Source organism: Mytilus trossulus, chromosome 5 (genome assembly GCF_036588685.1).
Source record: "Mytilus trossulus isolate FHL-02 chromosome 5, PNRI_Mtr1.1.1.hap1, whole genome shotgun sequence".
NCBI lineage: Eukaryota > Metazoa > Mollusca > Bivalvia > Mytilida > Mytilidae > Mytilus > Mytilus trossulus.
This window is the reverse complement of record NC_086377.1, coordinates 16,214,715-16,241,642: the sequence shown is the minus strand read 5'-3', so window position 1 is coordinate 16,241,642 and position 26,928 is coordinate 16,214,715. Positions and strand designations below refer to the sequence as shown.

Below are 26,928 nucleotides of genomic sequence, written 5' to 3'. Positions count from 1 at the left end.
AAATCCAGTACAATGTAAAACGCTAAATTTTAAGTAAAGAATTCACCTACGGAATGCTGAAACTGAAATTTGAAAAATAAGAACAGAAACAATTGAAGGGGTGTTTAGTCAAAGTGAAGTTAAAACATATCAAAATCCATCTATAAGGGCTACTTTGTCATAGGGAGTTGAAACCTACGTTTTTTCGTAATTTGTATGTGAACCACCCATTTTGAATTATCAATTTTTTGTTGCCAGTGACAAATATTTCATGAATGTTCCGGAACAAATTAGCAATAAATGCAACAGGGAGAGAGTTTGCATAATGAAGACATATAAAACCTTATATATAGTAGTCATTTACTAAATTAATATTATTATCATTGTCATTCTAATTAGTTTCTTTTGTTTCCCATTCTGACATAGGAGATGTATTTCCCTTTCATGTGCGTTTTACTGATCGTATTACTGTGTGTTTTCATTCTTTATTGGCTAGAGTTATATGGGAGGGTTGTGATCTCACGAAACATGTTTAATCCCGCTGCATTTGTGCGCCTGTCCCAATTCAGGAGCCTCTGTCCTTTTAAGTCTTGTATGATTTTAAGTTCATTGTTATATTTCGGAGCTTAGTGTGACGTCTAAAATCGCTGAACCAGTTCACTTTTTTGTCTAGTGGCCAGCTAAAGCACGCCTAGCACAACGCTATGCATTAAGTATTCCTTCCGTATCATTTCTTGGAACTGAAATAAATCATAAAAGGCAATATATTATCGTCATGCAATCGATAAAAAAGAAAAGTTTAAAGTTGCATGCGACCGAAGCGCTATTTCTGGATCTACCTTCATCGGGAACGTCAAAAAGGCGAATAATACTATTTGGTTTACTGCGAGTTGGTGAGTTTTCACTGATTCTTCGAAATGTTAGGCACTGGGAACACCAATTAGCTCTAAATTATTTATCTCAAACGCTTCCCGTATATAAGAGATTTAAATCAACTTATTTGATTCCTGTTTAGATAGGTTTAATTATTTATTTTTTGATAAATGCACAAGCTTAAAATTTCAGGATACTGTTATCCCATGTCATGTCTTATATGTTTCATAAAAAAAAAAAAGAACATGGCTTCTTCTTTTCATTATTTATTTTGTAATTAAAATTATTTGATATATTTCGTACTATTTATTTATAACTAAGACTGATTATTATCAGAGCCGTGTTTACATCAATGTTTACAGGTACCCCTCTTGTCGCCCCTTTTCTATTTTTGATATCTTAATCAAAAATTTAAAAAATCAAACTTTCAAAAAGTGAAATAATCAAAATTGCACGTTAGGTTTAGTATTTTAAAAGTTTGATCAAATTCCTAAACTATTAAATTTATAAACGATATTTGAAATATTGATATTTTAATAATTTGGTTAAAATTTCAAAATTTCAAAACTTGTACACAATTTGAAATTTTGATATTTTAAAACTTTGATCAAAATTCAAAAAATCTAAAATTTCAAAACTTTTTAAAACTTTGAATTGATAAGTGTTACACGGACCACTTTCAACTGGCTTCTTCTATTCACAGTCAATTATTTCAATACAAAAGCAAACACTAATTCTGCAAAAATCTTTTGGTGACCCCGACGGCAGTCAGCGGTCTTAGGTTCATGTATTGCTTTTCTTTTTTTAAAGAAGGCAACTTGTTTTTGTTTAAATTAACTTTACCATGTGTACATGTACGTCTGTGCTTTGTACAATTATAATAGCTTTATTATTAAACAACGAATTCAACATGTTAAATATAGATGTTATACTTTATTTTGTGTACTATATTGTAAACTCCCATGTTTCAACTCATTTATTGTCGTGCCTATATACATGATATACATTAAATAGTTGCTAATTTAAATCATATGCAAGAAAGACGCCACTTGATTTATTTAAAAAAGGCCTTGAATGTTAAACCCTTGAATTGTACACGTTTTGTTTGTTAAATGGGTCAAATTTATCACAATAAACTGTGTAACACCTGTAATTAGCTTTAAACGTATGTGGCATTCAGAGCAGATGATTTAAATATCGCCCTAAAGGATGTTTATTGGGAACACTGTACAGGTAAATACTACACAGGTAAAATACACGTATATTGGTGAAATGTAAATTGGTTGAACGGAAGTCTTTGTCTACGCGGATCTACACGAAGATTTAGTTACGAGAAAAGGTAAGACATATACATTTGTGTTTTTATTAGTATTGTTCGCGGCATTACACTGACATGCACTATGATGATGTTTACATTTAACCTGTTCATGCATGGCCTAGCTAGCTTGTAAATAGGTTAATTAACCGCTAGTGGCATTGTGTGCAATACAGATAAGAAGTTCATAGGTAACAAATAAAACAGATCAGAACAAACGTTATATATATATGACGGCCGATAAATGTGGTTTTTGAGAATTAGGTAGGTATTAACACAGCGCGTATCACGTGACAACTTTATTAAAAACAAACTGGCACGTGTTTTATTAAAGAGATATAATAACAATATACTGAAAGCATTAGAAAGATCTGAAATTGGAGCTGAAATAGGAAACATAAAAGTAATGGCCCCAACGTGTGCTGACGACATAGCTGTATTGGCAGAAAACCAACATGAAGTACAAGCATTATTAGACATTGTTGAAAACTGTCCAAAAAGAGACCTAGTAACTATAAACCCAGACAAGTCAGATTTGGTACCGATCACTAAATGTCAAAGTAACTTTTCGGTATACCTTGGAAAAGATGAGATAACCCAAAAGAGTGAAACAAAACATCTAGGACTAATACGAAATAGTAAAAACAAGCTGAACACTGAAGATCGACTAAAACTAGCAAGGAAAACTCTGTATGCTTTACTTGGACCTGGACTACATGCAAGGAAAGGCATGTCTCCAATAGTAGCCTATAAAATATGGAAAACATATGTCATACCACGAGCATTATATGGAATAGAAGTAATGAATTTCACTGAGTCAGATATCCTGAAATTAGAGCACTACAGTTGAAAGTATGTAGACAAATTCAGGGTCTTCCAGACAGGACAGCAAATATTGCCACTTACTCACTTCTAGGAGTGGAGCCAGTCGAGGTTGTAGTAGACCGATTGATATTAACATTTCTAGGAAATCTCCTTCACAACAAAGAAACTTTAGAATTCAAAATTTTAGAAAGACAATTAAGTATGGCAAAACGCAATGGACAAAGTTACATTATTAAGGTTATTCAGAGATTAGAGAAATATGGTTTACCAGAAATTGAAACATTATTAGAGAAGGAATTAGATACTCTGAAATGGAAAAAAACAGTAAAGAAACATATAATACACTACTGGGATGTTAAGTGGCAAGAAGAGAAACAACAGAAGTCAACCTTGAAACTATTAAATATTCAGTCATATGCTATAGGAAATGCTCATCAGATATGGAAATCTGTACCAAACTGTCATATTGAGGTGAAAAAAGCTGAAGTAAAAGCCAGACTGCTTACAGGAACTTATACTTTACAAGTTAATAAAGCCAAGTTTAGTAATAATAAAGAAACAGCAAAATGTAAAATGTGCCAAAATGATACAGAAGATTTAGAACATTTTTTATTGATATGTGATAGATTAGAGGATGTACGAAGAAATCACTTGAACACTCTAAAATGCTATCTAGAAAACATTAAAAAAGGAACATACGAAGATCTTGATAATAGACAACTAATGAAACTTATTCTTGACTCTACATGTGAAAGTGTGAGAACATCTATTCGCTTAAAAAAGGACAACTATACTGATATTGAACAAATAACAAGGACATTATGTTATGGACTACATGTGAGGAGAACTTATCTCCTAAAAGATGAAACATAAGAAGTAATATTATAGACAGTGTGTAAATAGACTTAAAGTATGCCAAATGAACAATGCTTTTAGTATACGCAATAGCCAAGGGTGGTGGGAAACTGTACAGTTTAACGTAAGTTGTAAATATATATATCCTTTCTTAGACTATACTTTAAAATTTATGTATCCCTTTGGGAGTGCTCCTGAGAGAGGAGGAAATTACCAGTAACAGTAACAGTATTAAGTTGTCCCTGACATGCAATTATAGAAGATTATCGGCAGATTTTTAATAGAAAATTTAAAGATTATTTCGATTGATTCAACAAACAAATGGACTTTCCCGCGGTTATTCAAAAACTTCCAACGAATGAAGTGCACCATGCAGATCAGGAGAAACTAACAGAAAAGAAATTCTAATGAAGTCTTGTATATATGGGTTCCTGTATCAAAATATCACACCATAAGAAAAGAAGACAGGGCCGAGGCAATGAAGAATGTACTTTTTATTCCCCATTCAGTTTCAGCCAACAAACATGGCCGTCATGGCTAAAAATAGAATAGGGTGGTTAAAGGGGGTGCTTGCACGGAAAAAACGTGAAATAAGACATAATTTGATGTTGAAAGTGAAATCATTTATGTCCTGAACCTTGCATAAAAAATAAAGACTGATGTGAACCTTTTGTGACTGAGTCACTGCCTTAATTCTTGTATATATAACCTCTCTGTTTTACTCACAGGAGTTTGAAATCCTATCAATTTAACGGGGTAAAAATATACCAAAGTCGACTATCACAGTAGAGCTTCTCTGGAACTTTATTCTTTGAAAATGTGACCGGCGTATCATTGCGCTTTAATTATTAAAGTGGCTTAACATGCTTAAAAATAATTCAATTAAAATAAAAACAAAAAAATATCAAATAAAACTTATCTGCCTGAGTACACATTATAAATACAATGTACAGTACTGTTCAAAAATATCGATTCGATAACTTTTTTCCCCGATTTCCGTGTTTCTCGGAATCACACCGAGTACCGCGGATTTCACTCCTAAAATCCTCCAAAGATTCTCTCCCAACACCGCGTGGCTGTTATTTGGTTTATTGCCCATCGGATGTACTTCAAATTAACGACGCGTGACAACATAATTGTATTACCCAGATAATTTACCTTTGAACATTTAATCGATCTTGGTTGCACAGGTGTGCTTTAAAATCACGGTATTATAAATTGAACAAATGTTTTCCTTTCTTTGACAGATAAAGATGTGACAATATCATTTAGAATAAGATAATTATTATCTTTTATATTTGTGTCTTATGCCGTTATCTTTAAAATAGAACGTACATACGAAAAAGTATGAAGAAAATTGTTATTTTGTGTTTCTATTACAGTCCGGTCAGGTCATACATTGTGTTCTTTCAGCAAGGACGATTTTGCCACAATTAGTTTCTTTTATAACTTATTCAATAAGCAATATCAGCGCATTAATTGTTCATTATTAAAAAATCAACTGGCTAATAAAATCATGTTTTTTTTTCGGTAACCCGATTCATCGGATCATCAAGTAAACTTAATTTATTGAGCAATGTAAAACATGATGTTTCACCACCTCGGTACATTTATACAGACTTGAATAATTCAAATTAAGAACAGAAACTGTTAAATGACAACTCTGTTGACAAAGGAAATAATTTCAAGTGATATTGATAGTGCTCGTCATTTTCGCATTTTACGGAACGGTTTTCAAATTGACGAAAGTATTTATATCAATTTCGTCATTTGAATTTGGAAAGTGAAAAATATTTTCACATTAATTATATTATAAATGTACTATAATTCTACCGGTGTTTGACAAGTTTATGACGCTCAATCATTTTACGTTTACAAAAGAAGTTAAAAGTTGTGATGATAAGTAATCCGCTTATCGCTATCCGATAGGTCACTAATCCTTTAATTATTAATAAAATTTATCAAACCTCATAATTGCCCATCATAATATTCTATTCCAGTTAAATCAGTCATCATTTTATTTTCAAAATTTCCCAACCGCCCATTACTTTATCGTATTATCATGATTATTGTCATTTGAATACAATTTCCATCATAATTTCAATTAATACATCACCAACTGTAAATCTATATTATTGGCCATGGACATATAACTAATGTACTTTCTTTTTTGAAAGATAAAACATTAAAATTCAAATAGTTAAAAATGTGTTCACGTTTATTCGGATAAGAATTATATTTTCCCGATAAATCAATTGTAAAAGGACCTTCTGGAGCCTCAATACGATTGCACAAAAATGTCGTTCTGCAACTTTAGAAACCTTAAATGGACTTTCCCACGGTCGGCCAGAAAGGTCACCTGAGTTTACTAGTACGCGATATTTTTTCCCGCCCTTTAAAAAACTCGTGCTGTGGATAACATTGATGTTAACTATTTTTAGCATTTAACATTGTTAAGTAAGTCAAGTTCAAGTTCAACCCAAACTGTTGATAACTGCGATGTGTATCGTGGAATTGTCTTCGCACGGCAAATAATTGTTTTTAAAATCTTTTGTTGAAAATACACAAATTTACATTCATTGTGCGAAAGTTAATATTAAACAAAGACGAATTAATGCAGCTGGAAGTATTCCTGTTGTAACGGAAATGTATTATTATTCTGCTGTACTGCCAACAAATCGTAAAACGAAAATGCCGTAATTGTTAAGCATAACGAATGGTGAATAATATTTTCCTTTTTACTTGAATATACAAAACTTTCAAACACGTAATTTTATTTAACTGCTCAGATTAATTTAGCGAAAGTTTCCGGTTATTTTTACACAAGTATGCTCATTTCGTAAATAAAATATTAATTTACTGGTGAAGACATCGAGGTCAAAATACAATTGAAAGAATTAACAACAACATTTTGCTTTTAAATCTTTTATTCATTCCAACAATTAGATAATCGTAAAAAGAAAATGCCGTAGATTTACACAATTAATACGGGGCAATCATTTTGTCTAATGAATGGTGAATAAATTTTCCTTTTTACTTGCATATATAAAACTTTTAGACTTATAATTTTTAAATAAAGACTTTAACTTTGAAGTAGAATATTTTGTTTTTCACATATTCCGCTATATTTTATAATCGTTTTTTTTTTTATACGAAAATATTTTGACTTAAGTTTTTATTACCACAAATGAAATTTAATTAGTATAAAAGACATTTAAAATTATACACCTGTTTGACACTTAAACTGGTACAGTAGACCGGAAATATAACTCTTTATTACTTCAACCTTTACCTGTCAGGTAATCCAATTACCCATTCAGTCTTGTGCCGGTATAGATCAAAGTAGGATACGGGCAATTAATTCCTCGGTGTAGAGAGTGAGCTCGTTATCACAATAAACATTTACCGGATTTAGGGAGAGATTACTCCCAAATTCCTCCCAACATTTTGGGAGGAATATCGGAGTTTGTCAGAGTGGCTCCGACATTTTCCTCGGTGTAGGGTGTGGGAGAGTTGGTACTCTTGAACTGTACTGTAATGCTGTAAATACAGAACTAATTTCGTGCATTTATTAATGTGATTTTCAAAAATTTTGCCCTGTAAAATAAAAACTTGCTGTTTGGTGTGAGCCAACAGCTCTGTTTTGAAGGCAGTACCTTGACCTATAATGATTTACTTTTATAAATTGTGACTTGGATGGAGAGTTGACTCATTCCACATCTTCCTATATCTAAAACCTGGGTGATCAACATGATTAATTACAGCAATTCCTTGAAAATCTGCATACAAACAAGAGCATCAGAAATCAGAGTGCAAGTTCTTATTATTGCAATACTCAACAAATGGCATTATTTGCATTTAAAATAAAAATGATGTAATACCAGTAAGTCATCATAAATAAATTCAGAAATAAAATAGTTCTATTATTGTTGATATTTTCATTTCATTTTCATTATTTATGCCATGATAACATTCTTAATTCTCCTAGAAAATGGTGGAAGGCACTTGCCATGATAACAGAGCTATGGAATAAAATCTGCAGACAAAGACAACACTCTTGAAGAGAAAGATGGAATTATTGAGAAGGTCACGACGTATGTTAGCTAACTATATAAATAATCGTTAAAACTGATCTTGGTTAAAAACCTTCCTGCTTACAGTCTACATGGTCTATAGACAACTTTTGAGTTTGATGCACTTCCGTCAAAAACTCTGCTTTTAGTGAACGTCATTTGTGCGTTAAGGGGCATTGTCTCTTCCATTCCAATGTTTAGTGAGTGGTTGGGAAATTATAATTTTATATTGCACAAATTATTCAGCAAATTAAATTCTCGTAATTAAAATCAGCACTCACTGCTGTCATTATGGAAATGTGATTAAGTAATTACCAAACAAACATTATTTCTGGTTTATCCTGCACAATGACGATCACTACAACGCTTGATGAATGTTGATAGTGCAGGGATACAGGCGACCCCCTCTGTCCAATCGTAACTACTCGGCCATTCTCGCTATGCAGTACAATAACCTCGTATGCACTACGGAGAAAATCTTCTTATATTGTTCGCCGGAAGTACATCCCCTCGCTTTAAAATATAGTTCTCGGAAGTGAAATCAATCTAAGATGGAGTCCAAAATAAACCTCGCTAGAGAAAAACTCAAGATCACGTATCCATTAAAAGACAAACAGATAGAAACTTTACAGGCTTTAGATCTCGGGAATGATTGTATCAGCATTCTACCGACTGGTTACGGGAAAAGTCTGATCTTTCAAATGCTGCCATGGGTCCTTATGAAAGATGAAACTGGGATAGTTATAGTTATTTGTCCGCTGACTTCCATTATGCAGGACCAAGTGATGACCCTGAAAGAAAAAGGTATCCGGGCTTCCTTTGTTAATCTTCAAGGGACTGTCGCTTACAGCTACAACAGTGATAATGAGGACTCCGATGAATCCAAGCCTCAAACTGTGAGTATTACAAAAAAATCTGAAATTAATGTAGTTAATGCTGGTGAACGGATTATCATTGGAACAAACACAATTTAATGTTACTTTTCCATCTATTCTTGCTTTTTGGGTATGAACCGAAGCTCCATGTTGAAGGACATACATGTACATTTGTACTTTAATAGTCATTTAAAAGTTTAATCCTGCTGCACATATTTGCACCTGTCCTTAGTCAGGAATCTGATGTACAGTGGTTGTCGTTTGTTTATGTAATTTATACATGTTTCTAGGTGTTTTTTTTTATAGATGAGACCGTTGGTTTTCCCGTTTAAAATTGTTTTCACTATTGTAATGGTGGTCACTTTGTTTACTTGTTTATTCTATCTATTTGGGGAAATTGGTTAACTTTAGAATTACTTGTAGTTCCGTAACTCTTTCTTCCGAGACTGGCCATGAAATTATCCTTGTCGGGACTTCCTGTTCTGGCACGTGCCCGGCCGGGCTCGTTGTCCCTAGGAACTATAAGTATGACGTCATTCGCCGGGTTCTGGGCAGTCTACACTAAGGATTTAAAATGAGCAGAAGCTCATACGATTTGGCATGCAAATGGAACCTTTATTTATACGACAAGTAGACTAGCCACCGCTGTATATTTATTCATGTAATCGTACTATGTTCAACCATATATGTCTTTAAAATAAACATCTTGTTTATATTTACGTAGTTTTACGTACGTTGTCCGATATCCCAGAACTTGGGTAGACAACGGGAAAACGAAGCCAGTGGAAACTTCCACTCCCGTTACACTATTAATTGTTATGTGGGTAAAGAGTTGTCTCATTGCCACTCACACCACATCTTCCTATATCTATATATATAATATGTTAACTTTAAATATGTATGAATTCAATTGTATGGACAGTTGTCTAGTTGTCTTATTTATATGTTTATTGTTATGCCTTTCATTTTATAACTGTCACTGCTGATTAAAGATATTCTTTTTTTTTATGACAGAAGAATGCGAATCCGGGTCGTTCGCACCAATTCACTTTCACACCTATTCATGTTCGCCCCCTTTCACTTTCGCACCCTTCATGTTCATACCAAACTTTAATTGGTTTTGTGTTTTAATGACTATAGCTTTGTAATCAAGTTTTGGCAATTTTATTCTTATATTTTTTGTTGTTGTCTCAAAATAAAGTGAGACAGCATTTTTTTTTTTGTGTTGAATAAATCTTAATCATGTTTTGCATAGTGTATTGTTTAAAAAAATATATTCCTTTCTAAATATAAAAGTGGGATTCTGTCAACGTTTTATTTTGTGTTGAATAACTCTTAATCATGTTTTGGTAAGTGTATTGCTATAACTTTATTTCATCGACTTGTTTAAAAATAAAGTGAGATTCTGACTACGTTCATGACGGTTTTTTTTTTGTGTGTTGAATAAATTTCATCATCTTTTAGTTATAGTGTATTGCTATATTTTATTGTTCATGTTGTTTCAGATTAAAGGGACCAATCTGTTATTAAAAACAATTATCTTTTGCGTTTTTCATTTAAAATCTTTAATGTTTTACTTACACCAAAACAATTTATAACAACAATCATGATTTTCCAATTATTCAACTGAAATTTGAATTAAAGTTTGGCGTGAACGTGTAGAGTTCGAATGTGCGAGGTGCGAAAGTGTATTGGGCGCAAACAAACCTGATTCTGAATCTGAAGAATGCAGGACAATTTGGCCCAGAAACAAGTCAGAAGATTACTTGGATCATCTAAAAAAGATAACTCAGATTGTCAATAAGACAACTAAGTTTGTCAAAAGTCTTATTTTATACTTATATTACAAGTTGTCTTGCATGTTTTGACAGTTCAAGTATTTTTCATAGATGGTCCAAATTGATGAGCTCCCAAAGTTACTTTAGAATAGGTTCTATGTTAATTAGTAAATATTGTTCATAAAACATGTTAAAAGCTATTCAACACAATATCTGGTTTCAGTGAATTCAGGATTAGGAACAGACCATCTATGGAGCACCTCCGACATTAAACAGGTCATGGAGATCCCTGTAGCTACACTTTTTATTGATAAGATCTTCATCTTTTGTAATGTTTTGATTTTCAGATCGATTTTGCATTGGCCATTACTGAAGAGACAGCTTTGTTGAAATGTGCATCTGGTGTTGAAAATGTTATTTACTGTAAAATCAGAAATTATTGCAAGCGTTTTTTTGTTGGTTTTTGTCTTTTTAAAACAAAATGTGATTTTTATTTTAGTGTTATTGAGAAAAATCCTGCTTCATTCATGTCCTAATCTAAAATGTGAGTTCAAATTACTACATGTATGATAACAACCCTGTCACACATGTCAACATTTTTGCAATAATTTCTGAATTCAGTCCAAATTTTTCTAACAAATGTACATGTATATTGAAATAAGTTTTACCAATTAATATGTCTTATCAATTATTCAGTAAAACCTCTCAAGATGACCCTTAAATATTTTCAATTGTAGGTTACAATGACTGATATGGAAATGATTAAAAGTGGGGACATTGAGATTTTGTACAGCCATCCTGAGGCTATGTTCACTCCAGTTTTGAGCAGAATACTACGCAGCAAAGTATTTCAGCAAAAGGTGTGCTGCATTGCAGTTGATGAAGTTCACATGATTGAGGAGTGGTAAGTATATTAAAAAAAAATGAAGATACCAAAGCGATTGAATAAAGAAAAGACCAGAACAGAGGCTCTTGTTATTAAAGAAAACTTAAGTTTGAGATAAGAAAAAACACAATAATATGCTTCTTTATTTTAGATAATTTTATGTGATCTTTTTTTACATGTGTACCAAGTTCTAAGTTGAAACAGTGATTTCTTTACATGTACATGTATATGTCCTCCAATTGCATTATAAGGGTTTTTTGGCGCTGTCTTTCTTCTTTTAGTAAGATACCAGGTTCGAGCCCTGGGGACCCGAAGCAATTACTATATTGGAATGGATATATATACTGTACATGATCACCATATTTATAAAAATTGTTGAAGACCCTACATCATCTATCAAGATGAAGAACAAAAATCAAAGGCCTGTTTTGTTGATAATTTTTCATTTTGTTCATGCGTTGTGTGATATTTTGTCCCATTACTCCAGATCCTATGTTGCAAATAGTCTTAAATATAGTCTTAATAGTCTTAAACACATGCAACTGAATTTCACATATATACATGTAGGGGTTTCCATTCTGTATTACATTATATATACACTGATTTGGATGATAAGTGAACTTCATTTATTATTTATTTACATGATTTGCAAATATAATTATACAAATAATACATGTATGCAAATGATATATCATGTCTCCTTTTAATTTTACAATGATGTTATACAATGGTACAATTCTTATATATATAAACATATAAGCTAAAGGAAAATAAAGATTAATTTAAAAGATTATACACATGATAAATGATTACCAATGCCTTATTTTAAAAAGATTGAGAGAAAAAAACTTCAAAATTATTGGTTGTTTGCTAGAAATTTTGAGAATATCTAGTTCATAATGTTTTTGTTTTTCACCTTAAAATCTATTTAATGAGTTTCTGATCTAAAGACATCTACATGTTTTTATCATTTCCTTCCAGTTATTCAAGATAAAAACAATTTTATTTATAGAACCCAACATATGTACAGTCAATGACAGTGCTAAATAACAATGCAAATACTTCAAACATTGGCATACAAATAATTTACAAATATTAGACATGTCTTTTTTCCAATCATACTAATTTTCATATCTACAAAATCATAACACCTCATGACAATCATGCAGTGACTTGCTCTTGTTAATGAGTCTGAAATTATGATTTTAAACTTAAATTTAATAGTTTAATAGGTGATGTTATTTCATGTATTTTGAGGCTTTGTTATGTTATTTTCTGAAAAAAAAGTCATACCCTTTACTGATTTCTTTTCTGCTGTCAAATTTCATATTATTAAAATTGCAGGGGAGAAGATTTCAGACCAAAGTTTAAGCAGATTGGAGAATTAACAGCTCTTTTTCCAAATGCTGCTCACCTAGCTGTAACAGCAACTGCCACACCAAGTTGTATACAATCTCTCTCCAAAATACTTCAGTATATTAACCCAACTATCATTAAAGTGAACCCGGACCGACCGAATTTGTTCCTCGAAATAAAAACAAGATTGTCAAACCTTCAGAAGTTTAGCAAATATGATGATATTGTTGTTCCTCTAGCACAAGAGCTTAAAACTAAGCGGGACAAGTTCCCATTAACAATAGTGTATGTAGAAAGTTTAGAAGCATTGGGGTATTTCTACCAATTTATAAATTATGAGTTAAAAGAGGAGCAGTACATAGGTGAGGCAATTCCTGAAAATAGAATTTTTGGCCAATTTCACAAGGATTACACATCTCAAATGAAACAACACATTCTGTTTGAATTACGGAAAGAGGAACCAAAACTTAGGTTGGTTTTGGCAACTGTGGCATTGGGGATGGGTCTAGATGCACCTGCAATCACTAGAATTATACATTGTAGGCCCCCAACTACATTGGAGAAATATTTCCAGGAGGTTGGCAGAGCAGGAAGAAAGGGTCAGAAAGCTGAGGCATTAATGTACTTTAATAACAACGATCTAGCAAAAAATCGTAAGGGTTTATCGGACGCTATGGTGCAGTACTGCAAGACAAAAGATAAATGTCTCCGACTTCAGCTGCTACAATACTTTGGCTTTAATGAAACCAAATTTAATGGACCAATGCATGAATGTTGCAGTTACTGCAGGCAGTTACCATAAACAAAAGTGATAAAGATTAAAATACAGAACAGTACATATATTATTCTATTTTGAATGTTTTCACTATAACCCATAACAAGGTCTTGTAAGGTAGACAATTGTGGCCTAATTTTGATTGAAATTACCATTTCATGATATCACATGAGTAGAACCATTATATTTTGACTTTCAATTTGCTTTACCGTAATACCTTTAAGATTTAAATAGAAATTTTTTTAGTGAAAAATGCAATATAATTTTTATAAGACAAGTCAACTCACTGTTTTACATTGTGTTGACGTGCAGCATTTAATTCAAAATAACAACTTGTTGAATGTTTTTAATAGCCTTATTTTTTATTATGAAAAAAAGCAAAGAAGTAAGTCTGCTTTGACATTTAGACATATATTTCAAAACACTCATTATCCTTGTTGAACCAATACAGTTTAAGCTTAAAAATTCAACCTAACTATTGACCTTATCATGTTATACAGAAATTTCGTTTTTTCAAAGGATTTTTGTTTACTTTAATATAATACACATTTTCATAGCAAAATCATTTCTCAAAATGCTGCAAAAAATATTCAATTACTCTTATAGTATTGTCAAAAATTCCCCTTGTTGAGTGAACCATGGCATGGAATTGACTTGAATTGAATTCCATCATCATTCAACTTTCTACTTCATATTAATTTATTTACACATCAATAACAGATTTTTTCATTTTTCGTTTTTGATTTTTATAAATTGTATGTACATGTATGACCAGTATATTATTTAAATGCAAGTACATGTATATGTTTTAATTAATCTTCCATGTCACTTTCCTCATTGTCATCATCATCATCATGATTGTTATCATCATCTGCCTCACATGGCAAATCCCTTTGCAGTCTGAATATGGTTGATTTCATATTCCTTAAAAACACATCAGTATCGAAGTTGAAAGGTGATTGACCTATACCAGTGAATAATGTTAGTGTTCTGTTTTCATGAAAATTCCAAAGATCAAGGTCTTTTAGCTTCTTAACTAGAGTACGAATGTCTTCCTCCGATGATCTCTTTTTATGTTTTGTTTTGAAGTCGTTCAATTTCAACATTTTGTCAAAGTTTGTTGTTACATCGTTTATAACTGGTGCTGCTTTTGACATTGCGATAATAGATTTTTCTGTCTTGTTTGCCCCAAGGCCTTTGATCAAATCTTTAACTAGCTTCACTTCATTTTCCTTGTGCATGTCTGCAGCCTTATTTTTCCCAATACCACCATGGACGTTCACAAAAGATGCAGCCCTAACCTCTGCAGCAACATGAGGTGGCAAAGTGAACTCAGTCTTTAGAATGAAGTCAATACATTCGGTAAAATACTTAGAAAGAACTGAGTGTGAGAAAAAAAATGGAATCATTGTCTTAATGATTACATTTGTTCTAACCATATCTCCTTCATGAATAGCATCTTCCATTTGCAAAATAATAAAATACCATTGAAGAAAATTGTGAACATAATTAAACAGGTCATCTTGTCCCTTTTTCACCTCCTGAATAAAAATTGTAATACCATTCACATTTATGCTGCAGCCTTCTTGTAGTCTAGGAACAGGAACTTGTATGATAGTCTGTCTACCATTAATAGAGAGTGGAACTACTGCTGTGTTATTGTCTAATGATGCAGAACATTGGTATGCCTGGTTGGCTATCAGTAGTTTTAGATCCACTTTTTTGGGTGCCTGAAATTAGTATATATACATGTATATGAATAAAAAATCTGTGGTATAATGAACATTTGTATTGTGATATATAATTGCTTATATTTACTAAATTTAGTTCTTTTGGCTTTCATGTCCCATCTTATTGACATGACAAAGCCATCAATAAATGGTGTTACAATTTGTCTAAATTATTTTATGAAACTTTTGATTCCAGAAGTATTTTGGCTTTGACCAATAGAAAGTAAAGTTATCATCCTGATGTCACTGATATGTAAATTCATGTACTGTAAGATTGCTGTTTCATTAACAAAAAATGTTCAAGACAACTATGATGACGACATACCAAACTATGATATAAAAACAAACTTAAATAGTCATAGTTAACTTCAACTATTAGAATGTGAAATTAAAGAAAATATTGGAAATTTACAATAATGAAATCATTTTTTTGATGCATGCAATGTAGTTACCCCCCCCCCCCCCCCCAAAAAAAAAAAATAATAATGGTTTAACTGATAAGTGTAGAATTCTATTAAATTATACCTGAGTTTCATAAGGTATGTAAATATCTGCTATCACTTCCTCCATAAGGGCATCAAAAATCTTCTGTTTTGAAGGAGCATGTAACTGTTTGATATTTTCAGGTAACAGTTTGTGGGTTGGTGTGTCGTCCAAGTCTTTCATATCAAATTTTTTCATCACATAATCAAGGAAGTAAGAATGCCCTACAGTAAGGACAAAGTCTTCATGGGCCTAAAAGCAAACCAAAATAAATAATAACACAGTATTTTTTATTAAAAAATACTTTGAACCAGGTTATTTTTTAAACAAAAAAGTTGAATATTATTTGACAAATTTATACATGTAATTTTGTTATCAAGAGGAAATAAAACAATGAACCTAAAATTGTGTTGATTGCTATGATGCTGTAAAATAAAAGAGTTTTACTAATAACATAAATGCATACATGTTTGTGCCTGTCCAAAGTCAGGAGCCTGTAATTTAGTGATTGATGTTTGTTTATCTTTTACATAATTATTTTTCATTAATTTTTTGTACATAAATTTTTTTGTTTCAATTGTTTTACATTGTCTTTTGTAGCTGACTATGCGGTATGGGCTTTGCTCGTTGTTGAAGGCCATACAGTGACCTATAGTTGTTGATTTCTGTGTCATGTTGGTCTCTTGTGGAGATAAGTCTCATTGGGAAGCATACCACACCTTCTTTTATATATCACCAAACAAACACAAATTGTTCCCTTCAGAATTTAGCTATTGAACTTATGTTCACCAATTTTTTCATATTTCATTGATGTACACATTCTAAAAATAAAGAGGACAAAATTGATTGGAGGTACATTTAGCTTTCATTTTAAGATCCATTTTTAAAAGTACCTGAAGTTAAAACAGTATGCGCACATACCTTAAATCTACTTTTCACCTTTCCATTGACATTTGACCTCTGAATCAAAATCTTCAGGTTTGCTAAAGTCCCCTGGTCTCTGCTGTTACCTAATTTCAGAAATCTTTTGGTCAGTTTCTTAAAAAAATAAAATAAAAGGATAGGCATAATGAAAATGTGAAACAGCATGAACAGAGACCAAATGATGTAACAGTTACAAAAAAGACACTGAAATTTTACCATTCTACAAATTAAACTTTATAATGGCCCTTGTTTCCATAGTTCTTTTGACTGGTACTCATATGCAACTGTCTATTTTTTACATTGTTGAAGGGTATGAATGATTCTTTCATTGTTGAAGACCCTTCATAACTATCAAGATGATGAACAAAAATAAACATGATAAAAACTAGTATGTTCATTGATACTTTGTATATGTCTATGTATTGTGTGCCATTGTGTCTCATCTACATTTACTCTCCCATTCTCCTATTTGTATCTTCATAAAAGTTGATATTTCTCAGAATAAATAGCTACTGGATTGCAAATGTAATCAATACAATCATTGAAACATTAAAGAAATGTATGTGTACTTAGTCCTGATGTTTTGCTGTATATCACCTAAAAGACTTTTAGGAAATTTTAAACTGTTTTATTTGTGTTGTTACAAATAGGAGAATGGGAGAGAGAGTAAATGTAGATGGGACACAATGGCACACAATACATAGAAAAATACAAAGTATCAAAATGTTTTATAGTTTCTTAGTGGTATGATTGCATAATTTAGTTATATAAATGATAAATTGTCCATGTTAAGCATTTTTCATTTGTAGGATTTGTTTTCTACTTTTTACATGTAAGTCTCTTTTGACAGAATGGTTTATACATTTAAAATACCTCTAGAAAGTCTTGAAGAGTGTGGAACAGCTCAATTACCATTGGGTATAATTGATCAAATCTTTCTTGCTTAGTGTGTGCTCCAGCTCTTAGTGTCTTTGCCCCTTGTAATCTGACCCTGGTAAGCTGATCTCCTCCAACTGGAATCTGCAGTGTGTCTAGTTCTGCAGCTGAAATGCGATTTTATACTAGAATGCAATCACATGTGAAGATAACCTCTTTAAAAGAATTCATTCATAATTGATAAAACTATAAAAATCCTACATGATTTAAAACTAAATGTACTTTGTGAACAAATGACCAAGAAAAAAAGTCTGGTAAAGACTTTGACAATCATACAACTTCTTATTTTTTTGCCTCAATTAATACCAGTAGTCATGTGTAAACAAACTTATACAAACTATAATGGGTTACGATTGTATGTATTTTTAGGCACAGAAAAGCAGAATATTTTTGAAAGGTCAACCATGGCAAAGCTATCTAATTAAATGAAGTAGATATACAAGACATATATTCAATTTAGAAGGATTATATATTAAGACATGCATATTAGTTCGTCACCTGGGCTCTACTATAATAAAGCTTTCAGTGGCTGTGTGTTACCTTTCCTCGTCAGTTTTAATCTAGCGGCGTACTACAGTACATGATATATAAGGCATGGAGATGTTATTGTTACAGATCAGCTCAATTATCTATATATATATATATACAATTGTTGTGCTATTCTACAGGTACCATAACTCTTACCTATAGTACCGGTACAAAGATACTGAAACATCAATATTAAAAATGATAGATTTGGTTTTAGATGTATCTTATTTACACAACCAAATAATTTTGATCATTGTAAACAGAAGATTTTTTTTATATATCTCTCTCTCTCTATATATATATATATATATGCTACATGCATGTGTCCATTTTAAACCATATGCTACATACATATATATATATGAGGATCATGTATGTATATACAGTATATATATCCATTCCAATATAGTAATTGCTTCGGGTTCCCAGGGCTCGAACCTGGTGTCCAACTAAAAGAAGAAAGACAGCACCAAAAAACCCTTATTATGCAATTGGAGGACATACATACATGTATAAATGTTCATAATTAAACTAACCAATTGATGTACTAAAAAAAAATATATCACCAAGATGGGAAAGATCATAAATTTAATTGCATTCTGACTTGGGACAGGTGCAAATATGCAGTAGGGTTAAACATGTTTGTGAGATCTCAACCCTCCCCTTATACTTCTAGCCAATGTAAAATACATGTACATGAAAAATACCAACCTCTGCCAGCTTTTCTATACCATCTGTTAATCATTTCAATATATTCATCCATAATTCTGACACATCCGTCATAGGAGCATTCGTTGTTCAAGGAAAGAGGGAGCATATGTACCACAGATTTTCTTTTCATCTCTTCTTTGTGAGGATGATCTATATGATCTGGCAAAACTTTCTTCATCCATTGAAATCCTGGCATGTATTCAACAAGAATACGTCCTAAAAGAATCTTTAGGCTATCTTTATACACCAATATCTCGGCTTCATTTGGTAAGAAGATTTCCAGGCTTGGTTCAGGGGAGTCATGGTGCACAATAGGCTGTTTTTCAGTTGAAATTCTGTTTAAAACAAAATTTGTAGCAAAAAAGTGGTAGTCCTTGTTTTTGTTGGTCATTCGAACATCATTTGTATTAACACGGATGTCTAAATTGTCCCCATTGAGTTTGCCATTTTTTCCATCAGAAACATCTTTTATCAATTTTTCTTCCAGCTGTTCACCAAATTCTCTGATGATGTTTCTTTTTGAACTTTCAGATAATGTCAGATGTATGCTATGCAATCGATTTAATAACTAAAATAAGAAAGAAAACATGCAATATCTGCTGACTATTTGTATTCAATAATATTAAAGAAGAAAAGATCTGTAATAATCTGTTAATGGTTTTTCATTAAAGACTGCTTATCATGATGATTTGGTCTTGAAAAATATCAAATTTATCCTTCTGACATAATCTGTTCATTTTAAACAAAACAAGGTTAATCTAGATATTTCACCTCCACAGTAATTTTTTTATACCAATTTTTGCATGATCTTCATGATCTTAATTTAAAAAAATAGAATTTGTAAAATTGTTTTTAATCAAAATTTTAGCTGGCAATATTGAAATTTCATCCCATTATCACCTAATTACTAATCACGAATTATCTTTTGTCATAATCATGATAATAATTTGTTTTGAAAACTCCTCAATGGAGAAGGGACCCAATAATAGGACCAAAAATTGTCACTCTGAGGCGGATGGTGAGCAAGACTAAACTGTGGTTTAATTTTATCAATAGTGCAACTGAAGTTGATGACAGGGACCATCTTGACTGCATTGTAGGGTATGCATGATTTGGTCATTGTTGAATACCTACATTGATCGTCAAGAAGAACAAATGAAGAAGAACTGTAATAAAAGCCCTGTTCATTGATAACTTGTATAATTTTTCTATGTTTATTGTGCAATATTGTCTCTTGTTAATATACTCCATCAAAGAATGAACTGTTTATACCTTATTATCTGCATGGCAACGAATCAACAAAGCTGAGAAGATCTTTTGAATGCAAGATGCACGTACATTTCTACTATGAAGGATCATTCCATACATTGTTGCTATAGTGGCTACTCTTTTCTCTATTGACTCATGTTTTCCTAAGGAATGTACTAAAACCTATAATAGTAAATTGTTTAAATGTCTTTCTTGTATGTTAATTTGACATTGAAATGTCAATGTTCATTTTACAATCATGAAAATGGGAATACTTAACATCTAATATAAAATATATATGTTGTTTATCATTATTCAACAGCATCTTTAATAAGTAGCTAATATATAATAGAATAGTTGAATTTCATCTTATAAGGGCCCTTGGATGGCATATCAAATACAATATTATGATTACACATTAACAAAGCTATATAATATAAACAACAGTATGTCATGTATGTCTAGCTTTAATAAAAGATTGCCATTTTTGAAATCATCCTTGATCCAAGTGCAACAGGGAAGCTAGTGTTACCATGAAATTTATAAAATGAAATAAACCTAAATATCCATTGATATTCAATAATGATATTATCAATGTTAGAAGGATTTTTCCCCTGACATTATAATTGTACATGCAATTCTTGCTGTCAGCTTAAAGATTCAAATGTGCACTTTCAAAATTTGAGTTAACCTAATAGTGAAAACTACAATAAACACATAGTGTTCTCCCCAGGGCCTTAAGGCACCATGGTACCATCTGTTTAGATTTTGCAAAAGTGTAAATTATTGACATTTCTATATACAAATTAAACCTGAACATGCTGAATATTGATGAAGCTTATACCAGAATGTGTGATTGTTAAACCTTGATTTTACAACTTTTGTTGAAGCTTTAAAAAACATTAACCTGTAGCAAGGCTGGACAGTGTGTATTCATTTCAAGAATACATGCTGAAAACATGTCAGAATTCTGTAGTCTTCCAATATCATTCTTCAAAAGAAGGCTCTTTGTGTTTCCAAGTTCAGAAAGCTGCTTGCTGATCTCTTTGCAAATACTGTCATACTCACTGCAAAAAATGATTTTGAGACTATCATCATCTTTTTCTTCAGAAATATTTAAAATGGTCAACTTTATTGATGTTCTCTAACTATAAATTATAAATATTAAAAAGTCAAGTTTTCAATACAATTAACTGAAAGTCTTCAAGTACAATTTCATATTTATTGAATTAAATAGTCATATTTCAAAGAGTTTAAAAATAAAATCATAAATTTTAAAACAAAATGTCATTATTTTCCATTACATAGTCTACATGTATTTGACATTATTTGTACATTGAATTATAGATTTTTAATATGATGAAGATTATTTCCCACATGAGGAGATTTTAAGACTTTATGAGTGTTATGTACATTCATTTCAATTATATTTCATAAGGTAATTAAATTTTACATAGCAAGTAAAAGTTCAGAAACTATGGAATACTATATAATAATAGGTTGTATGAGTACATAATGCAGCAGCATTAAGGTTAGATGATTTACAAGGCAATGTGTAAAAGAGTCAGACATTGACAGAAAAAGCAGAATATTAAAAAAGAAAAGAAAAAAAAAGAGTCAATCTTGGCACCTAAGAAAAGCTATCTAATGAAATGAAGTTATACAATGTACAAGACATATATTCAGTTTAGTAGGATTATATATAAAGACATGCATATTAGTCCATCACCATGATTATAGTAGTTTACATATATATATATCTATACAATTGTTGTGCTATTATACAATAACCATGATAACTCTTACCTATAGTACCGGTACAAAGATACTGAAACATCAATATTAAAAATTAGATGTATCTTATTTACACAACCAAATATTTTGATCATTGTAAACAGAAGATTTTTTTTTATATCTCTCTATATATATGCTACATGCATGTGTCTATTTTAAACCATATGGTACAGACATGCATATATATATATATGATGATTATGTACAGTATACAGTATATATATCCTTTCCAATATAGTAATTGCTTCGGGTTCCCAGGGCTCGAACCTGGTGTCCAACTAAAAGAAGAAAGACAGCGCCAAAAAACCCTTATTATGCAATTGGAGGACATACATACATGTATAAATGTTCAATTATATAAATGTATAAGAAAGCTCAGTGTTATACTTCTGTGAACTTAAGATGTTATGATCTGTATCATCACTCTAACCATTTATGACAATAATATCAACATTTTATGTTACATGTTAAAATTAGCTTGATTGTCAATTAAAATGTATTGTACAGAAGATTCACTTCTCAAATATACTTTGTATGGCTGCATTAAGAGTCTGGTTATCTTAAATCAAAAATTAAGCCAGTGTCAGATATATGTCGGTTAAAAGCTGACTTCAGCATATGTTGTCTCTGTTTGTATACCTTACAGACTCCAAATAAAGTTTATTTATTCATTTATTATTATTATATATATACCTATCCAAATTTTGGCACAGTAAAGCCTCAATCAGGTTACTATCTTGGTTACTGATTTGTCTAAGGTCACATGAAGGTGAATCCTTGGTATAAGAATGGTCATGGCTATTGTCAAAATCAATGCGACGTCTAGAAACCCCTTTTCTTTCCTTTACTGTTAGACTAGTATTCAACTTCTCGAATGAACGGACCAGAGATGAGATAACTGGTTCTCTTTTAGGTGTTAATTTGAATCTCAATTCTGATGCTGGTGTTGAGGCCAATCTCTTCTTACTGTTCTTAGCAGTTGGAGTTTTTATAAGTTGATTTGTGATTGGTTCATTACTGACATTAACTGAATTTAAAATTGCATGAGATAATTTCTCTTTGATATTTTTGAAAGTTTTAACAATATGTACACAATGTTCACAAATAACAGTATTGCTGATTAATCTAAAGTCAATAGTATTTTCGAATAAAAGTTGCAGGTTTGGTTTGATATTGTCAAGTTCACTTCTTTTACTGAAAAGGCCAAAATATTTGCTTTTGCTTAAGCCACAGCACAGGCATGGTGGTCGATCGCCCATTTCCATGTCATGTGATATAAAATAATATCACGTGATTTACAAAATAGTGCGATTTATCCGCCTAGTGCATACGAGGTTATTTCTTCGTGCAACCAGAAAGGCCGAGTAGTTCCGATTGCCCCTCTGTCTGGTAAACGATGTCATAAAGGCGTGCATAATTGACAAGTTTTTTCTGTTGACTGATGAACTCGAAAGTGGTCTATTGTTTTGCTCATTCTCTATTCTGTAAAACCCATGCAGACCCTTATCAATTGTACGTATTTTATTTTCCCCATGAACTAGGTAAGTCAGTTTCCAGTTAGTTTGAAGATTTTTGGAAGCAGGAAGAAAAATCTAAGAGGACAATAAAAATTTAGAAGTCTTTTGTATAGAAAAACTAAAGTCCCAAACCAAATACTGTAGTGATTAATATTGGCCTATTAGCATGATTAGTTGGTTTATATCAAGCTGTTTGTTGTAGTCCATATAATTGTTAAAATTTACTTTGTTTGGTCTTTGATGGAAATTTCCCTCATTGGCAATCATACCACATTTAGGGTATATATATATATATTTATTTCTTTATTTAATACTGTTGACCGTGAGCATAATTGTTTTTTGTAATCTTAATCCCTCAACAATTTATATCCAGTAAAAATGCAGCAGCTAAGCTTAGGTGGCATTAAGATGTACCTGGTGTTTGACTGTAGGGTTTTAAAAATAGTTTCTGTTTTTAAGTTCTTAAGTTTTGAAATTTACTTATTGTGTATCATGTTAAATACAAATTTGTAAGGGTTCCGTGGAACCCAGTGTCTCACCTACTTTTGCTGTAAATCGCAGGCTCAGCAAAAATGAGGAAAAAAATCAATAAAATATTCTTCTTGATACTATCTTATGATTGTAAGAAGCTTCTGTCCAAGTTTGGTAAAACATCTAGGATAGTTAATGAATCTAATAAATGTTTTGAAAACTTTAACTGCAGACCAAGAAAGTTATTAAAATTTTAAAAACTTTAACCACAGAGTAAATATTTGTTGATGCCGCCGCCGCCAACGGAATGTAGGATCGCTTAGTCTCGCTTTTTCGACTAAAGTCGAAGACTGGACAAAAATGGAAGGATGCTAAATCACTACTAAACATATATCTTTTTTTGTGCTGCCTCTTTCACCATTTATAACAAGTTATTTTTCGAAACCAACAGTCAAAAGTTGGTCAACCTGATTAACATTTCAATATTTAGTGACTTCATATTATCCAAGTACAACTCATGTTATTTTTAATTTTAATTGGATATTTCAGATTGTCGTCCATTCATTTGTGATACCTGTGGACAAGGGTTTAAACATAATCACCATATGAAGGAACACATGAGGATTCATACGGGAGAAAAGCCATACCAATGCAAACACTGTTTCAAACGTTTCAGTCACTCTGGCTCATTCAGTCAACACAAAAATAATACTTGTATACAGTCAAGAACAAATGGTAAGTCTGCTTCAGTCACTCAGGTTCATTCAGTCAACACAAAAATAATACTTGTATACAGTCAAGAACAAATGGTGAGTCTGCTTCAGTCACTCAGGTTCATTCAGTCAACACAAAAATAATACTTGTATACAGTCAAGAACTAATGGTGAGTTTGCTTCAGTCACTCAGGTTCATTCAGTCTACACAAAAATAAAATTTATATACAGTCGCGAACAAATGGTGAGTCTGCTTCAGTCACTCAGGTTCATTCAGTCAACACAAAAATAATACTGGTATACAGTCGCATACAAATGGTGAGTCTGCTTCGGTCACTCTGGATCAATCAGTCAACACAAAAATAACACTTGAATACAGTCTAGAACAAAGGGTGAGTTTACTTCAGTCCCTCAGGTTCATTCAGTCAACACAAAAATAATACTGGTATACAGTCAAGAACAAATGGTGAGTCTGCTTCAGTCAATCAGATTCATTCAGTCAACACAAAAATAATACTTGTATAAAGTCAAGAACAAATGGTGAGTCTGCTTCAGTCTCTCAGGTTCATTCAGTCAACACAAAAATAATACTTGTATACAGTCAAGAACAAATGGTGAGTCTGCTTCAGTCAATCAGATTCATTCAGTCAACACAAAAATAATACTTGTATACAGTCAAGAACAAATGGTGAGTCTGCTTCAGTCACTCAGGTTCATTCAGTCAACACAAAAATAATACTTGTATACAGTCAAGAACAAATGGTGAGTCTGCTTCAGTCAATCAGATTCATTCAGTCAACACAAAAATAATACTTGTATACAGTCAAGAACAAATGGTGAGTCTGCTTCAGTCTCTCTGGTTCATTCAGTCAACACAAAAATAATACTTGTATACAGTCAAGAACAAATGGGGAGTCTGCTTCAGTCACTCAGGCTCATTCAGTCAACACAAAAATAATACTTGTATACAGTCAAGAACAAATGGTGAGTCTGCTTCAGTCACTCAGGTTCATTCAGTCAACACAAAAATAATACTTGTATACAGTCAAGAACAAATGGTGAGTCTGCTGCAGTCACTCTGGTTCATTCAGTCAACACAAAAAATAATACTTGTATACAGTCAAGAACAAATGGTGAGTCTGCTTCAGTCACTCAGGTTCATTCAGTCAACACAAAAATAATACTTGTATACAGTCAAGAACAAATGGTGAGTCTGCTTCAGTCACTCAGGTTCATTCAGTCAACACAAAAATAATACTTGTATACAGTCAAGAACAAATGGTGAGTCTGCTTCAGTCACTCAGGTTCATTCAGTCAACACAAACATTATACTTGTATACAGTCAGGAACAAATGGTGAGTCTGCTTCAGTCTCTCTGGTTCATTCAGTCAACACAAAAATAATACTTGTATACAGTCAAGAACAAATGGTGAGTCTGCTGCAGTCACTCTGGTTCATTCCGTCAACACAAAAATAATACTTGTATACAGTCAAGAACAAATGGTGAGTCTGCTTCATTATCTGTAAATGTTTTTCATCACTGTAAATTCAGAAATTATTGCGTGCATTTATTATTGCCATTTTGTCATTTTTGAATAATATTTTAATTTTTGCGTTAATTTAGAAAAATCCTGTGTCATTCATAAAACATTTGTATAAATATTTTCAAACTGCAAGTTGAAATTATTACGATTTTTATAACCCTGTCACATTTTTTGCAATAATAAAAATATAGCAATAATTTCTGAATTTACAGTAATTTAATGACCGCCTGTTCAAATCAAGAGCTAAGGCAGTACTTAGCAACCAAAAAAGCTTCTGGATTAATAGGGCCTCTGGCTTTGGACAGGAAAACATAGATAGATGCAGGATTAAACATGCTTGGGAGCATTAAACCATCTCCTTATAAGGCATGACTTGGACATTTGAAAATTAACTGTCTTGTCTAGCATTTCTAATGAGTGGATAGATATTGTATCACGCTCGATGCAGTGGTAGAATCTATATCACTCTTTCAATGTGTAAATTATTTTTTATCCTTTTTTATTGGAATTTAACACTTTCTGCATGTACATCATGTACATTATTAAAAAATATTAATAATATTATGATCCTTAATGATTGGATAAGTTTAAAGGTCACAACCTTTATCAGCTCTCTGGATGAATCAAAATGTTCTATTTAAACAGGTGTTAGAGAGATTGATATCGTTACATTTGTATGCTGTAGAAATGTCAGAATCATGAGAATGTCGAAGGCACTCAAACATGTCAAAGGTTATTT

The 26,928-nt window shown here is 31.9% G+C and overlaps 3 protein-coding genes and 1 long non-coding RNA gene across 4 annotated transcripts in view; 3 read left to right on the top strand and 1 right to left on the bottom strand.

The window, feature by feature from the left end:
- Positions 1 to 2,112: 2,112 nt before the first annotated feature.
- LOC134719454 (uncharacterized) lies at positions 2,113 to 24,661 on the top strand. The gene is made up of 3 exons (XR_010107588.1): positions 2,113 to 2,191; positions 7,836 to 7,941; positions 24,482 to 24,661. It is a non-coding gene; the product is annotated as an uncharacterized LOC134719454 (long non-coding RNA).
- LOC134719247 (ATP-dependent DNA helicase Q1-like) lies at positions 8,472 to 13,617 on the top strand. Its single transcript, XM_063582252.1, has 3 exons — positions 8,472 to 8,816; positions 11,311 to 11,477; positions 12,804 to 13,617. The coding sequence occupies exons 1-3, from the start codon at positions 8,472 to 8,474 to the stop codon at positions 13,615 to 13,617; spliced, it is 1,326 nt and encodes a 441-aa protein (XP_063438322.1).
- LOC134719246 (uncharacterized) lies at positions 14,360 to 19,308 on the bottom strand. Its single transcript, XM_063582250.1, has 5 exons — positions 18,903 to 19,308; positions 17,601 to 17,770; positions 16,725 to 16,841; positions 15,846 to 16,055; positions 14,360 to 15,320 (listed from the first exon to the last, which is right to left on the bottom strand). Exons 1-5 carry the CDS (start codon positions 19,291 to 19,293, stop codon positions 14,403 to 14,405), a joined length of 1,806 nt encoding a protein of 601 aa, XP_063438320.1. The 5' UTR covers positions 19,294 to 19,308; the 3' UTR covers positions 14,360 to 14,402.
- Positions 24,662 to 24,755: 94 nt separating the features above from the next.
- Positions 24,756 to 26,928, top strand: part of LOC134717657 (uncharacterized) — a 43,960-nt gene continuing 41,787 nt past the window's right edge. The window contains exon 1 of the mRNA XM_063580154.1: positions 24,756 to 24,815. The gene's annotated coding sequence lies outside the window, so the exon portion shown is untranslated. The remainder of the gene's footprint in view (positions 24,816 to 26,928) is intronic.

Excerpts from the sequence above, each read along its gene's own strand:
- LOC134719247 (XM_063582252.1), top strand. The coding sequence starts at position 8,472 with ATGGAGTCCAAAATAAACCTCGCTAGAGAAAAACTCAAGATCACGTAT. Across the intron at positions 8,817-11,310 it reads ATGAATCCAAGCCTCAAACT|GTTACAATGACTGATATGGA; the intron begins GTGAGTATTACA and ends TTTCAATTGTAG. Across the intron at positions 11,478-12,803 it reads GTTCACATGATTGAGGAGTG|GGGAGAAGATTTCAGACCAA; the intron begins GTAAGTATATTA and ends TTAAAATTGCAG.
- LOC134719246 (XM_063582250.1), bottom strand. The coding sequence starts at position 19,293 with ATGACCAACAAAAACAAGGACTACCACTTTTTTGCTACAAATTTTGTT. Across the intron at positions 17,771-18,902 it reads GTATAGAAAAGCTGGCAGAG|CTGCAGAACTAGACACACTG; the intron begins GTTGGTATTTTT and ends ATCGCATTTCAG. Across the intron at positions 16,842-17,600 it reads CTCTTCAAGACTTTCTAGAG|AAACTGACCAAAAGATTTCT; the intron begins GTATTTTAAATG and ends TATTTTTTTAAG.